The sequence below is a fragment of the Dasypus novemcinctus genome, chromosome 10 (genome assembly GCF_030445035.2).
Source record: "Dasypus novemcinctus isolate mDasNov1 chromosome 10, mDasNov1.1.hap2, whole genome shotgun sequence".
Lineage (NCBI taxonomy): Eukaryota > Metazoa > Chordata > Mammalia > Cingulata > Dasypodidae > Dasypus > Dasypus novemcinctus.
The window spans coordinates 102,859,256-102,875,205 of record NC_080682.1 but is presented as its reverse complement, the minus strand read 5'-3'; the positions used below and the strand labels follow the sequence as shown (position 1 = coordinate 102,875,205).

Here is a 15,950-nt window from a genome sequence, read left to right as displayed (position 1 = left end):
CCCTCCGGCCACTGAGAGCAAAAGCCTTAATGGTAGTCAGTTTAACTGCCCTCCCATGCATTGTCACTGCCCCGTGCTCAGCAAGGTCAGTGCAAGCCACCAGTCCTACATTTGCTCCATCTCTACTCTAATTACAACCTGATCTGCAAATTAAAACGTGCCTCATGGAGACTGTGGCTCCAGAGGGAGTTCTTTGCGCCCCAGGAGCTGCCACAAAGGGGCTACCCTCCTGTTCATTTCCTCTGCTTGTCTGAGAACTGACTGGGGCGCAGGAAGGGCTTGGTACTCAGAAGAGGGAGAGGGCGGTTTTCCACAGCTAAACCACCTGTAGCCTAGTGTAGACCCTCAGGAGGGAGAAGGCGGAATAGGGTTGAGATGGTTGCCTCCCCACCTTTTCTCCCCAAATCCCACCAGACAAAATAATCATTTCATTTATTCATCATTCATTCATTCATTTATGCGCCTCATTCAGAAAATGTCTATTGCTTATTGCTGATTGTAGTACTGGGCAAGGAGCTGGGAAATAAAGTTGAGACATGGCCCTTGCCCTATAGTCTAGTCTATAATGGGTCAATAAGCTTGAATTGAAATTCAAGAAAAACCTTATTCTTGTGGGGATGTGCTGGTGCAGGTATGATATATTTATTAAATAATACAGAGTACAGTGTGGACTTAGTAAGGGGTCCGAGGTTTTCACCTGACTAGCAGAGGGGTCCGTGGAGCAAAAAAGGTTAAGAACCCTTGGTCTAGTGAGAAAGGCGAGTAAAAGTGAACAGGCAATCAGGATAGAGTATGATGAGGGCCACCCATCGTGGAGGTGAGTACTGGGTGCTGTGCAGGCAGAGGAAGGCCATGGACGGAGACTGGGAATCAGAGAAGGTTCTGTGGAAGTGGTGTCTGTGTTGCTGAGGAGGAGCCCTGAAGGTGAATGAGCATTAAACAGCTGAAGCAGGGGAGACACTTCCAGCAGAGGGAGTGGCAGTTTGATGGCCTTTTGTGAACTGCAGGGGGTTCAGTATAGTCACTGGTTCTCCAGTCCCCAGGAACATTTAAGAATTAAATCAGTGTAAAAATTAAAGGTTCTGCAAATCAGAGACTCTGGAAGGAATAAACTTTTGGAACAAAAGCTTCATGGTATGCATTAAATAGAAAGGGCTAGGGAAATCAACCCCCTTTTTATTTAAAAAAAAAAAAAAAAAGGCCTATCTGTGTTGCTGCCTGTATATCCAGTCTGTTGCTTCCAACTGCTATAATGTTTCGTAGTGTGTCTCTACCATATTTAACTTCTCCATTCCCTCAGTGATGGACAATTAAGTTGTCTGAAACTCCCCACCACTAAATGCTGTGGTGAGCTTTTCTCAAGGGTCCCTTTATGGACCTGAGAATTTCTCTGAGAGATATATATATGTATGTATATGTGTATGTATAATCAGGCAAAAGTGCAAGGTCATAGGATGCCTTAATTTGACAGAGTACTTTAGAATGACTGTACCAGTATATTTCCTGATAGGGCATGATGGGTCTCAGATCACATTTCTCACAAATACCTGGCATTTTTCAACTTGCTAACTTTTGTCAACATGTTAGATTTAAAGTGATTTCTCAGGACGTGGACTTGGCCCAGTGGTTAGGGCGTCCGTCTACCACATGGGAGGTCCGCGGTTCAAACCCCGGGCCTCCTTGACCCGTGTGGAGCTGGCCCATGCACAGTGCTGATGCGGGCAAGGAGTGCCGTGCCACGCAGGGTGTCCCCCACGTAGGGGAGCCCCACGCGCAAGGAGTGCGCCCCATAAGGAGAGCTGCCCAGCGCGAAAGAAAGTACAGCCTGCCTAAGAATGGTGACGCCCACACGGAGAGCTGACACAACAAAAAGAAATACAGATTCCCGTGCCTGTGACAACAACAGAAGCAGACAAAGAAGATGACGCAGCAAATAGACACAGAGAACAGACAGCCGGGGTGGGGGTGGGGGGAAGGGAGAGAAATAAATAAATAAATCTTTTTTTTTCCCCCCAAAAAAGTGATTTCTCATGGTCACTTTAATTTGCATTTTTAAAATAACAAATGAGCCCAAGGATCTCTTCATATACTTTATCAAAATCTTTTTTTTTTTTTAATTTCCTCCTCCTATTCATTTCCTTGCCTCCTTTTTCTGTTAGGCTTTCTGATCTTCACGTTGCTACTAAAACCTGAGTTGGATCAAAGTGTTCCTATAGACTGTTACGTATCTGAAAGTATAGGAAATTGAGAGGCAATATAATGTAGTGCTAAGGACATGGACTGTGTGGCCAGACTGCCTTGGTTCCAATCCCAACTCTATTCCTTATAGTTGTGTGACCCAAGTTTCTTAACCCCTCAGTACCTCAGTTTTCTTATTTGTAACCCACTTCATAGGGTTGTTGTGAGGATTAAACAAATCAGTATATACAAAGTGTTCAAATTTGTGCCTGGCATGTAGGAAGTATATACATATGTTAGCTATTATTATTAGACTGCTCTCTTCCTCCCACTTAGCCACACTCTGTACCCTTGAGAAAATAGTCACTATTACCTAGCAGGTGGGAGAAACAAGGCAGAGAAAACACAGCTCTCAGCTTAGGGCCAGAGCTTGCCACTCGTACTCACTTGTGTAACTCTTACCAAGAACTTGAGCTCTGGACCTTCCTTCCCCAGGCCAACCTACAAGACTTCAGTACTTCTTCCTTTTTTTTTTTTCTTATAGTAGGCAGGGGAGTAAAGAGCTTATTAAGAATAGAGAAAATGAGAAAAGTACACAGTACAAGTCATGGACCGTGGGCATGCTGCAGAATGAGATATGTGCCTGGGCCCCAGGTCAGGCCTTTTTAAAGTCTTTCCTCCTCTCCCTTCATAGTATTAGGGTTGGGGCCCCAGCTGTTTGCTTTCTGATTGGTTGCTTCACCTGTCAGTTTTCAGGGGGCCAATAGACCTGACTGCTTCTGATTAAATTACCAGGCCTGCAGTGCCCACCCCTCACCCCCACCTCCCTGGCATAGCCAGCTTTATCCTATTGCTACACCTGTGCCAGCCGGTCAGCTTGATGGTATCCTTTACAACTTTCACCTTCAATATTTGCAAGACCCAGTCTTTTTTGTTGAGTCAGCTTACTTGGGCAGAGATGAGAACAGAATTGATTCTGGTAGGCATACAGGAAAGCTTCTAGACCCAGATCAGTAAAGGATAACTGCAAACTCCTGTCTTCATATGCTATAGACTCTGAGTCCCCAAATTAGTAAGGGAAAATAGAATATCTGGAGATTATCTCTAGCCTTTGAGGTTGATATTGGCATTGGTAGACATATCTCTCCACGGACCACCAGAGGCCAAATCTTGAGTGGGAGAATTGCTGATATTCTTAAGCCTTTGCCCAGTGGGTGTCTGTGAGGTAGTCTGTGAAGTTCCTTTGAGTGAAGGTGTATCCCGTTATAGAAAAATATAATGGGGTAGAATGGTGTACTCTGTCCCCTTTAATCCAGCTGTTAAGACCTAGAATGCCTGGCCCATCCACTACAGTCCATTTGGTGTCAGCTACTCAAATCGAAGGCAGTACTGTACCCAAACCCAAACTTACCACATGGCAGCCAGTATGCCAGTGCTAGAACTGAGGGGCGGTTGCAGTTGTCCTTTGTGTGCCTGCCTTTCCGCACATCAGATGCAGTTCTTACTGCTGATCCTGAACACTTGTTGTCAGCCAGGTGGGCCAACTCACCATCTCCCCATGTTGTCACTTTCTTCCAAAGAAAGACCTGAATTTGGAGATTTTTTCCTGCTTCAGCACAAACCGTAAAAGGCAGAAATGTTCTTATTTCCGAAGTTTCCTTGCTGCTGCTCCTGGTTTTTGCTTCCTTTGCTTGCTTGATTTCTGGTTCTAGTATACTCCTTGGTTTTTGGCTGCTGCCGTGGTTTGTGACTGCTGTTCTACCTCGGCCTCTAATCCGTGACCTCCAACTTGGCTTTTGACTTTCTGCCTCACATATACCTCTGACTTCCCTGTGCTGCCTGGTGTCTGGCCCTTGGTTCGGTATTGACTACAAGCTTCCTGGTGTTCCCTCGGCCTGGCCTGCTGCTGAGCCAGGGCCTCACCAGCCTTGCGTTAACTTTCTCTGACTGGCTAGCTAGCCCCTAACCTGTCCTACCCCTGCTGTAGCCTACAGTTCTAGTGAGGGTCTTTTGGTCATCAGAGCTAGTAGTTAGCCACACTGTGTACCCCTCTAGCTTGATCTGTCCTGGCTACTCCAAGAAGGGCCTGACCCCTGTGGATCTCTGGCTTAGATGCTTTGTAAGTATGTGGTAGCTCATGGACCAGAAGCCTGGTAGCCATCTGGTGAGTTGTTTGATGGCACTGTTGGCCACTGAGCAGCCATAGTTCCTCTAGTCCTAGCTATACCCCACAGTGGGTTTAAACTCAAATAAAACCTTTTGAGTTTTATTACAAGTAAGGGAATCTTCTCTGAGGTTGCAGGGTGAGTCACTAGCTTGTATGCCCACCCTCTTTAGCCTCCAAGTTTGTGAAGCAAATTGCTCATTCCTTTTGATTGGGTTAGCAGTCCTGGGGCCAAACCTAGTCGCTCTCCTCTCCCCATCCTGCCAGACCACTGGCCAAGGGCAGCATACTTGGTTGCTTGGACACGTCTTGCAGCCTACAAATTGGACAGATGGAATCAATACTCCTGAACCTGAAGAGGCCAAGGTTGCAGAGTTAGAGACACTAGCTGCCTGAAGGGACAGCCTGCCATGGGAGGGAGTGTGATTGAATGGCGATTGGACACAGCAGCTGAGGATTAACCACATTATTGTCCATTTGAGTTTATATTGACAAACCCTTGCTCTTGGATTTTAAAAGTAGCTACTTGGGCAGAATATAGAAGAGCTGCCTTCTTCTTTTTTTTTAAGATTTATTTATTTATCCCCCACCCCTTGCAACTTGCTTGCTGTTTTCTCTCTGTGTACATTCACTGTGTGTTCTGTGTCTGCTTGTCTCCCTTTGTTGCATCATCTTGCTACACCAGCTCTCCGCGGGCGCGGCCAGCTTGCCTTCACAAGGAGGCCCTGGGAAGCAAACAAACACCGGGCCTCCCATATGGTAGATGGGAGCCCAGTTGGTTGAGCCACATCCACTTCCCGAGAGCTGCCTTCTTGATACATAGTTGTGCCAGATGAGTCCTGATGGTGGTCAGGGATAGATCTGGTGCCCAATAACCAGATTGATATTATTGTCACCAAGATTATATGGACAAAGGGAAAAGAGCTTATATTTGTGGTGTTCCTTCTATGTGCCAGACACAATGAAATTTTGTATACTTACAATCTGCAAGGTGTAGCCACCCTTATCTCCATTATTCTGGTGAGAAAATGGAAATTTAGAGGTGTAGTAACTTGTCCAAGATCACAGAATCAGAAAATGGTAGAGCTTTGATTTCAACGCAGGTCTCTCTCTGCTTGTTATAAATGCCATGCTGTCTTCCCAATTTGTGTCACGGTTCTTTACTTCTTTTGGCCACAATGTCAGGGACATTGTAATAATAACTAACGCTTGTTGAACACTTACATGTCAGGCACTATCCTAACCTCTTTATATGTATTAACCCAGCTATATGAGCTATTCTTATTATCCACAATAATTGCTAAAAGGTAGCAGAATGGTGTTTTTTCTAATTTCACTGTTTCTTCTACATTTATTGGTTGTCTTTCTTCAGTAAGAAAGAGCTTTCCCTTCTCCAATATTCACTTATTATTACTTTCTATTTGGACTCTTGGAATCTTATTTTATGCAATGGATCATTATCTGTTGCTGTCATTATTCATTTTGGTGCTTGGATTATCCCAGATTTTAAAGCCAGTGATCCTAACCTGTACCATACTACCTCTCTTCATATATTGCTTCTTACTGCCTTCAGTTAGTTTGCCTTTTTTTTTTTTAAGATTTTTTTAAAAAATTATTTCTCTCCTCCCCCAACCCCCACCCCCAGTTGTCTGCTTTCTCTCTCTATTCATTGTGTGTTCTTCTGTGTTCACTTGTATTCTTGTCAGCAGCACTGGGAATCTGTGTCTCTTTTTGTTGCATCATCTTACTGTGTCAGCTCTCCGTGTGTGCGGTGCCACTCCTGGGCAGGCTGCACTTTGGGTGGCTCTCCTTATGGGGTGCACTCCTTGTGCATATCAGCACTGTGTGTGAGCCAGCTCACCACATGGGTCAGGACACCCTGGGTTTGAACCCTGGACCTCCCATGTGGTAGGCGGATGCTCTGTCCATTGAGCCAAATCCTCTTCCCAGTGTGCCTTTTAAGCCTTTTTGTACCCTCTTGGTTTTTAATCTTCTGGGAAACAGGAAGACTAATGCCAGTCTTATCTAAAATGCTTGTAAAGTAAGAGTGAATATTCTCCAAGTGAAAAGTGAAAACATGAATTAAATATATGAATTTAGACATGGATTTTAACTGCTCAGAGTCCCTTCTCCTTTGTCTTTGAGATCTTAATCCATATTCTGGATAAATTACCTCTGAAAGGTACTTTTTAAAATCCTTTTCACTAAGGTGAGTAGACTTAGGCAACTCACCCAGTTCTGTTAGATCAAATGTAGAAGAACCCCAGCTATGTGAGAGATGGAATCTGATTCTTTGACTTACCTATAAGGATTATGTGTATGCAAGGAAGCTGTTGAAATTCATTCACTCATTCAGCAAATAACTGTTGAAGGTAATGATCTTCAAACCTGGTAGTACATGGAAAACCAACACTGCTGATTATGGATATAGAAAAACTAGCAAAGAGGAGAAAAACTAAAAATTTGTTTTTTTATAGTTATGATAGAGTATTTTATTGAATGTTTGCCATATATGCCTTCAAAAGCATTAACAGTTTTGAAGGTCAGTAGCAAAAGATAAACATACTAAGAGAAAAGTGAGTACAGGACATAATCAGGAGTTCATGAAAAAAGAAATACAACTGACCTTTAAACGTTAAAAAGTTCAACCTCATTGATAAAGAAATGCATGTTGAAACAGCAGTGTGATACCATTTACTGTTCACCAAATGAATACATTCTGTAAAAGAAAAATAAATACCCCATTTTGGTGAAGGGAAGGCATGCCAATTACTCTCATACTTCATACTTTGCTAGTGAAAATGAAAACTAGTACAATATTGCTTAGAGACATTTTAATAATATTTATTAAACCCTTAAAACTGCTTATGCTTTTTGACCTAGAACATCATTTTTTAGGAATTTGTCCAAAGAAAAGAATCAGGGATATTGTGTTATTTATAATGGTAAAATATTAAAAACAGTAATTATTTTACAATAGGAGATTGGTTAAATAAAGTATGGAATAGTTTTATAGCCATTAAAAATAGTGTTGTAGATGAATATTTAATATGTGGAAATGTGTGTGTGTTGTGGAGAGGGCGCGTATGTATGATTCCATTTCTGTAAATAAAAATACGCATGTAGTCATTGAAAAAAATTGGAAGGATGTTATATACCCTAAAATACTTCTCTTTGATTATTTGTATTTGCTGAATTTTCTGTAGTAAATAGGAGTGTGTGTATATATATATATATAGGGAAAGCATTAGCAAGCCCATTATGTAAGAGAAGAAAGAACAAGGGAAGCTAACATATATGGAGCACTTACTAGGTCAAACGCTGTGCTTGGTGCCTTCTGAACTTACCTGATTTAACCTCAGAACAACCCTCTGGGTGTCCCTGCCTCTGGCCACACCCTCTCCAGTCGGTTCTCACAGGACTCTGGGGTGATTTTTCTATTGCGAAGGTTTGGGAGGAAACACACCAAACTATAAAGAGTAGTTACTCTTGGACTTTAGATTAAGGACGTGCATATAAAGGGAGACTTGTTTTTTAGTTTAATGTATTTCTATATGATTTAAATATTTTTTAAAGCACACATATCTTTTGTAATGGGGAGGAGAAGCATATCTAGTCATGTCACTTCCCGGTTTAACCCCTTCAGTGGTTTATCTCATCTCTCTCTCTTCTTCCCCTTAGTCTCTACTCCAGCTTCTTTCTTCTGGTGAAGCACTGTGCTTGCTTGCCCCAGGAATATGCTTCTGTTGGGTCCTCCCACTTCACCCCCCCAGATCTGGCTACTCAGCCTGCAAGTCTTAAATACTTTAAATACCACTTCCTCTGGGAGGCCTTCCCCATCACTCCATTGTTCTCTCACTGCTCATGGTCTTCTTCAAAGCATCATAACCTTCATCACACTTTGCTGTAATTTTATGGCTAATTGTTGTCCTTCCCAGCAGACTGAAAGTTCCATGAGGCCACAGACCCCAGCACCTAGAACTAGGAGTAGCACATAATAGACGTGTGATAAATTATCCTTATATGAATAGTTTGTATTTTATAGTGGAAACAGAACCTTCAAGAGGTTAAATAACTTGGCCAGAACCTCTCAGCTAGTAGGTTTCAGAGCCAGCGTTCCTACCTTTGTCTTTTACACTCTCGGAGGCCATGTTCTCTCCACTGTACCAAGCAAAAGAGCAGAGGTAGCGCCAACCCTAAGCATGCTTCACAGTCTGGGGCTCAGCCTCCTGTGCCTTTTACTGCCTTTGACACTTCTACTTTTTGATTTCTTCTAGTGTGGTGCAGATCCTGCTTGCCGCTGGGGCTGACCCAAACCTTGGAGATGATTTCAGCAGTGTTTACAAGACTGCCCAGGAACAGGGAATCCATTCGTTGGAAGGTAAATATGGACTGCTCTGCTACTCTGGGAGGTCTCCTCGCTCTGGCTTTCAGGCAGCCTTGCTCTGTGCCAGCCCTACCATCCGCTCCAAGAGACAACCTGTGAGTCCCTTCTCTGGGAACTCGTGTATAACCCAGAGGGCTTGGGACAAACGCCAGTCAAGCTCTGTAATTTATGTCACTTCAGAAGACTTGGGGAATGAAATGGTCTGATTTTGTGATCCACGGGAATCGGGAGACACTGATTTCAACTGGTTATCTCCCAAAGGCATCTCAGCCAGTGGAGCCTCAAATAGCGGGCCATTTAGCAGGTTTCAATAAAATAATTAAGGCAGCTGCATGGAATGTGGATTTGTACCTCTTCCACTTCCTGTGGGCTTACCTTGCCCCACCCTGCCCCAGAACTAGCAAACAGCTTCACTCCAGAGGTCCCTCAGCACTGCTGTGAATGCTGTTTGTTTTTGTTTTTTCTTCCCCTGTATGTAAAATACAATCCTATTTCTGGACTAGCCCCTCAGTTTACTGTTTGATCCAGGTTAAGTAGTTGACCCTCTCGGTGCCTTGATGTCTGTGCTTTTAAATGGAGTACTCCTCACTGTCTTCTCCAGGATGTTGGGTAGGTGGTTGGCATTATGTAGTAGAAAGAAGTGGTATACACCTGTACCAGAGCTTGGTCACGTCTGCTGGAGGGTACTTGGGCAAGTTAATCTGTACTGTCTTTGGTTTTTTGAAAGTGGAGTTGAGAAGATTGACAGAAATGAGTTTTTGTTTTTTTTTTTAAGATTTACTTATTTATTTCTCTCCCCTCCACCCCTCACCCCGGTTGTCTGTTCTCTGTGTCTATTTGCTGCATCTTCTTTGTCCACTTCTGTTGTCAGCAGCACGGGAATCTGTGTTTCTTTTTGTTGCATCATCTGGCTGTGCCAGCTCTCCGTGTGTGTGGCGCCATTCCTGGGCAGGCTGCACTTTCTTTCGCACTGGGCGGCTCTCCTTACGGGGCGCACTCCTTGCACATGGGGCTCCCCTACGTGGGGGACACCCCTGCATGGCACAGGACTCCTTGTGTGCATCAGCACTGCACATGCACCAGCTCCACACGGGTCAAGGAGGTCCGGGGTTTGAATCGCAGACCTCCCATGTGGTAAACGGACACCCTATTCACTGGGCCAAGTCCATTTCCCCAGAAATGAGTATTTTGCATTTGAACTTTTGCTTGTCCAAATTGTCCCCACTGCCTGCACATTATCCTGGATCACTCACAGAGGCTGAGATTCCCTCACATTTCCAGCAACTCGGCATCTGAGCAGTGGCTGCTTCCAGGTTGGTAGTAATGCCAGGAAGACAGAAAGCCTTGTTGTGACTGCTGAGGATGAGGAAGTTGAACTGGAGGGAGGTTCCACCGAGAAGAGCAATGCACTCAGCCCTCAGAGCTATCAGTGAGGGTGCCAGGCTGGCGTGGGGTGTGGTAGCCCCAGAGTGGAGGTGGTGTTGCCACCCCTGGGAGAAAATTTCTAAATTCAGCAACAAGAGGGTGGTGTCCAGGAGCATCAGGGAATTGCTGCCCGGGTAAAGTAGGAAGTTGCCTTTCCACCTCTCTAAACCTGGTCCTTATGTCAAGGCTCTGTTCCTGTGGCTAGATCCTCCACAAAGCCTTGCCTGTCCTTGCTAATAATTGCAGCCTGCCCTCAGCTGCTCTTTTGAATGTTCTCTAAATCTTGGCCTCTTCTGTAGTTATTTGAACTCTCATCTGCTCATATGTCTTTTTCTTTCCTCCTCAGCTGACAGCTCCTTGGATGTGCAGGCCGTGGCATGTGCCTCCTTGGATTTCCCACTGAGCCTGGAGAAATTATGTTCATTTTATGATTCAAACACACTAGAATTTACTGAGTACTAAATTTGTCCACTATTTGCAGCCCAATATGTGGAGACTCAGCTTATGGATGATGTCCTCTCCTCACTCAGACACACCATTGCCACCCTTAATTTTGTCTCCTGTTCAGGTACTCTCAACAAAAAGCAAAGAGCAGCATTTGCTTAAAGGGCAGGCCCGAGGAGGAGGGAGGGAATTACTTGGGTGCCTTTCATCCAGGGATGCCAGCATGGCTTAGTAAACAAATTTCATTTCAGAGTCTCAGAGCTGGAAGGCCATCTTGTTCAACCTCTGGTGCCCATGGGCAGGAATCCCTGCCACAACATCCTTGACCTTCACATTAGCCTCTTACTTGCATGGTGGGCAAATCAGTACTTCCTAAGGAAGCCTCCTTCATTCTTAGCTCTAATTGTTTAAAAGATCTTGATTTTATGCAGATGTCTACCTTCTTGAACTCTGTCTTACATTTGATTTGCTCTGAACTTGGGAACCATACAGAGCATGCCACCTCCCTCTGCCCCATGGTTCAGCTCTTTTAAAACCATGACCAATTCCTTACTCTCTTCTCTTTCGGTTGATTTTTAAATGGTGTTATTTTTGTTCTGTTCTCATCCCATCCCCTTGATAGACTAAACTTTCTCAGGGTCATTCCCGAAATATAACTTTCAGAACAGTGCATACATCTGTTGATTTGCTCTCTCTGTGCTTCTCCCACTGCAGACCATATCTGCATTCAAGTTTTGCAGCTTTGTGTTCTAATGGTTCTCTTCAGGTTGATGCTTATATTCAATGTTCTTGATTGATAGTCAGCAAACTTTTTCTGGAGAGAGCCAGATAGTAACTATTTTAAACTTTGTGGGCCAGATAGTCTCTGTCTTAATTACTCAACTCTATTGCTATTATAATGCAAAAGCAGTCATAGACAATACATAAATGAATGGCCATGACTCTGTTCCAGTAAAACTTTATTTACAGAAATAGGTGGCAGGCTGGGTTTGACCCATAGGTTATAGTTTATAATAAGTCAACACCTGTTCTAGAGCTTTTCTTTTTTTCTTTTTCTTCCTCTTCTCTCTCCTCCTTTTCTCTTTCCCTCCTTTCTTCCCTCCCTTTCTTCCTTTCTCTTTCTCTCTCTCACCTTCTCTCTCTCTCTCTCTTTTTTTGTTAGCCTCATCAGAAACCTTTTTGACTCTTATACCAGCCAAACTATATTCCAGATGATAGACTGACATATGTATAGACTATAAAAATATTGGGAAAGACTATGATATTCCTTATGAAAGTAAAAATGTTAGCAGCCTCTTCTTATTTTGTATAATCTACAGATAGTGTGAAGACATTCTGTGGATTCATTTATTTATTCAATAAATGCTTACTGATCACAGCCCTGTGTACAGGCACTGTTCCAGGTGCTAGTGAGTTAGACCACTAAGATCCCTGCTATTTGCTAGTCCTTGATTAAAATGTTCATTAGGACATTATGAAGTAAAGAATTCTGGAGCACATAACCAGAAAGTACCCTGTAGGACCATTTAAGTGTGCTGTTCAGTATTCACAGAAAGTTTTGGTTAAACCACATTGGAACTTTGTTCTTTTTCAGTCTCTGTTTTTCCATATTGTCCCCAGAATTGTAAGAGATTTTTCACATTTCTTGCTAAAGTAAAAATGTGTCTAGCATTTGTCTGATTTTCTCACCTAGTAATCCTTTCCAAAAAGTTTAGATTATTCTGGCATATTTATGTCTTATCCTGTGGAAACCCATACTGGTGCCCAGTAAGTGCCTAAATATTTAAGAACCATTTGGGAAAATACATTCTAGAATTTTAAATTCCAGACCACCTTGGCCTGCCATAGTTTTCTGGCAGCTGATCTTATTCTCCGTGCTATATCAGTTTGGATGTGCTCTGCCCTCCAAGCTCATGCATGCTGTTCCTTCTGACTTGGGTGCTACAGGAGTGACACTCCTTTAGAATCATCTCAGGGCTCTCCTCTCTCCTTACCAGTCTAAACCTTTAACTCCTTCTTAGCCATGCTTTCCTTTCTCTTTTCTTTCATCCGTCAACCATTTTTTTTGAGTGCCTACTGTATACAAGGCACTGGATATAGCTCTGGGTCATTCTTATTGATGAAGTAGACAGAACCAGGAGTGCTGTGATTCTCCTTTCTTTAGATTGGATTGAGTTGACTTTTTCATGAGCAGCTGTCTGGTTTGTGGAGGTTTGTGAGGAGGGTAGAGTAGAACAAGAGATTCAAAACAACTCCCCTTGGCCACAGTATGTCTAGGTGAATTCACAGGAAAGTCATAGGCTCAGAAAAGTTGAACAGCCCTTTATATTAGAGCATAGAGTCAATGTCAGAGTCCATCAAATTTACTCAGTTTTTAATAGATATTTCTGTGAGCCTCAGCCTGTGCTAAGTATTAATGGAAGGTACCTTGGCATGCCTCCCTTGAACCCCAGTATTATATCCCTTGTCTACCTCATCAGTATTGTTGTGAAGATCAAGAGATAAAATATATGATTTGTGAATTCTGAAGTGCTCTGTGGTTGTAATTGCTTTTAGTTCCAGTTATTTATACGTCAACATGAATTTACTGTCAGGCACCCTGCCAGATGTTGAGAATATAAAAATGCATATATGTAGTTTAGATAGTCTGGGCCCTTACAGTGTTTTCAGTCAAGTAAAAACACAGACCTGTGAACACGGAATCACAGAACAGAGTGATGGGTGCAAAGCATGTAGGTAGCACTAAAATGAAAGCAGCAGACTCTGCCTGGGAGCATGGTGGTGTCTGGGAAGTTTCCCATTGACTTGGGTCTTAAGGTTAAATTGGAGATTGCCAGGCAGGCTAAGAGGGATGGACCTTCCAGGCAGAAGGAACGAAAGATAAAGAAACATGAAGGGGTGGGAGGACAGCAGGTGGAATCATCTGTCATGGTGTTGAGGAGAGTTGCGTGTGGGAGGACCTTGTAAGGCAGTTCTTGGGAGTCCATACTGTATCCTGAAAGGATTGTAAGTAGGGAAGTGCTGAATTCACATTTGCATTTTAGGTGGACCATTCTGGCCAGGTGGAGGATGAGAAATTAGCAATGGTTCTTGACTTTTTTGGGGTAAACTTACCCTTTGAGAATCTCATGAGAAGCTATACTCCTCTCCCCAAAAATGCACTTATAATTTCTGGGAATTCCTAAAGGTGAGCTTTGGGAATGGGGAAACCATATGTTGGACAAGTATTTGGAGGAAGTTGAGCACTTAGTGGGATGTGGGAATTGATGGAAAAGGTGGTCGACAGTGATAGCCAGATTTATGACTTGGATGAACAGGTGGATGTATGGATCTGGAGCTTGAAGATGTCTGGTAGGAAATATGGACTTAGGAATCACTAACATTTGCTTGATAGTTAAAACAAAGTATATGACTGAGATTGCCCAAAGCAAATGAGGGGATGGAGCCACAGGCTGAGGACATATTCCTACTCAGGAACACCAGCATTTAAAGTGTAAGGAGGAAGGACGATCCAGGCAGGGAGCTAAAAGGTATCACAGAAGTCAAGTTGTTTTCTTCAGAGACTCTGTGTGTCGGTTCTGCCCGCTCAGAGTAGAAATGGCTGAAGAAAGAAAGAAACTTCTCTGCCTTCCTCACTGAGATTTTGTCATCAGTTGTCCCATTCCTAGGGAAACCCTTCTCTTTTACATATGAGCATTGCTCCTTAGCAAGAGATCTGCTCAGCTGGGTGCCTTACAGCATCTTCCACCCTTGTCAAGGTCTGTGTTTCTGGGTAGAGGACAGCCTCACTGGTGCAGGTGACTCAGGTGCACTCAGTATGGAAATTTTGTTGGCCCAACTGTTCTCTCCACATTCCCCAGCCTTCAGAGTGACATGTTCAGAGGAAGGTCAGGCTTCTGTGCCAGGCAGTCATGATTCATCTACATTCTGTCACTGACTAGCTGTGGGATCTTGTCCCAGTGACTTAAGGTCCCTAGACTTCAGTTTTCTCATCTGTAGCCCAGATATAATACCCATCTTATAGAGTTGTTATGGTGATTAGAAATCATGCTCTATAAAGCAGTGATGGTTGTGAAGAATTTCTCTATGATGGTGGGTTTTGGCTCAGTGTAAGGCAGAAAGCCTGCCTCGGGAGATACTGAGCAACTCACCACTCAAGGGGTGTAGCAGAGGCTGCATGTCTGCCCATCAGGGATGCTGTAAAGGGGATTTTTTCCCCGAGTCATTGGATTATATGGCCTCCAAGATCCATGTCAGCTCTGATTTCTAAGGTTGCAGAAGTCTCTAGACTTACCATCAGAACAAGTAGTATTTTTGGGAGAAGTGGGATTTGAGCTTGGCTTTGGAGAGTGACAAGGAGGGAGAAAAAAAGAAAAGGTACTTTGCAGGGTACCAGCTTCAGCAGAAACAGAAATGGGGCAAATTGTGGAGGGCAGGGTGGAGATCACAGCTGCTCCTCTACCAACTCATTGCGTAATCATGACCACATTCCATTCAGTGCCTTGAGGCCCACCCCTGCCTACTCCAGGAGATTTCCACTTGTGGCTAGCTGATAGGTGGTGGGCCCCCATCCTCAGGTGGAGGAGGCAGTAAATTAGTGGTAGCAGTAAACAAGTCGCCTAGCCAGGGATGCCACTGGCTGCTTGTAAGTAACTGTTATAAACATTGGGTGTCTGGGGCTGTCAGAAATGCAAGCATGTACTCTGAGCACCTCTCATATGTACAATTAAAACAATAAAACACGGCAGAAACATGGCCAGAGCAGGGCTATAAATCAGCTTCTCCTCTCAGCTCCAAGTAGTGGCTGAATAAAAATGAGTCGTTCAACTCTGTTGGCACAGGGTTCCTCTGGGGGTACAGGACCTGGCTTGCCAGCTGGACCTGCCTGGGCCAACTCTGCCAACCCCAGTGCCAGGGCTGGAGGTCCTGGCCTGCTCTAGCTGACCTCCCCATCTCTGTGTCTTCAGATGGGGGACAAGATGGTGCATGCTGGCGTGTCACTAACCAGTGGACAAGTGCCCTGGAGTTCAGGAGGTGGCTAGGAGTCCCTACTGGCGGTAATGGAACTGTTCTCTATAATATTTCTCTCCCTACCCAGGATACTGCCAAGGAACGGGCTTATCCCAGGTTATCTACTCAGGTGATTGCTGGATGAGTCAACCCAGCACCCACTGGGTACCCAGCCCTGCCCAGGCTCAGCAGAGAGAGTATATGCCCTTGGAGAGCTCAGTCTCAGTCAGATGGGAGTAATAAGGCATTCGAGGAAACGAGACTTTTGGGTAGTATGCCTAAGAATTGCCTAGAGGGCTTGATAACGCAGAGATTTTGGGCCACACCCCCAAAGATTGAGAT

At 44.1% G+C, this 15,950-nt stretch overlaps 1 protein-coding gene across 3 annotated transcripts in view; it reads left to right on the top strand.

The window, feature by feature from the left end:
* The window catches only part of CLPB (ClpB family mitochondrial disaggregase), a 155,602-nt gene that overhangs the window by 45,696 nt on the left and 93,956 nt on the right, over positions 1-15,950 (top strand). For all 3 annotated transcript variants that reach the window (XM_004480124.4, XM_004480127.5, XM_004480126.5), the window contains exon 4: positions 8,620-8,723. In XM_004480124.4, the coding sequence (XP_004480181.2) occupies positions 8,620-8,723 (104 nt within the window). The remainder of the gene's footprint in view (positions 1-8,619; positions 8,724-15,950) is intronic.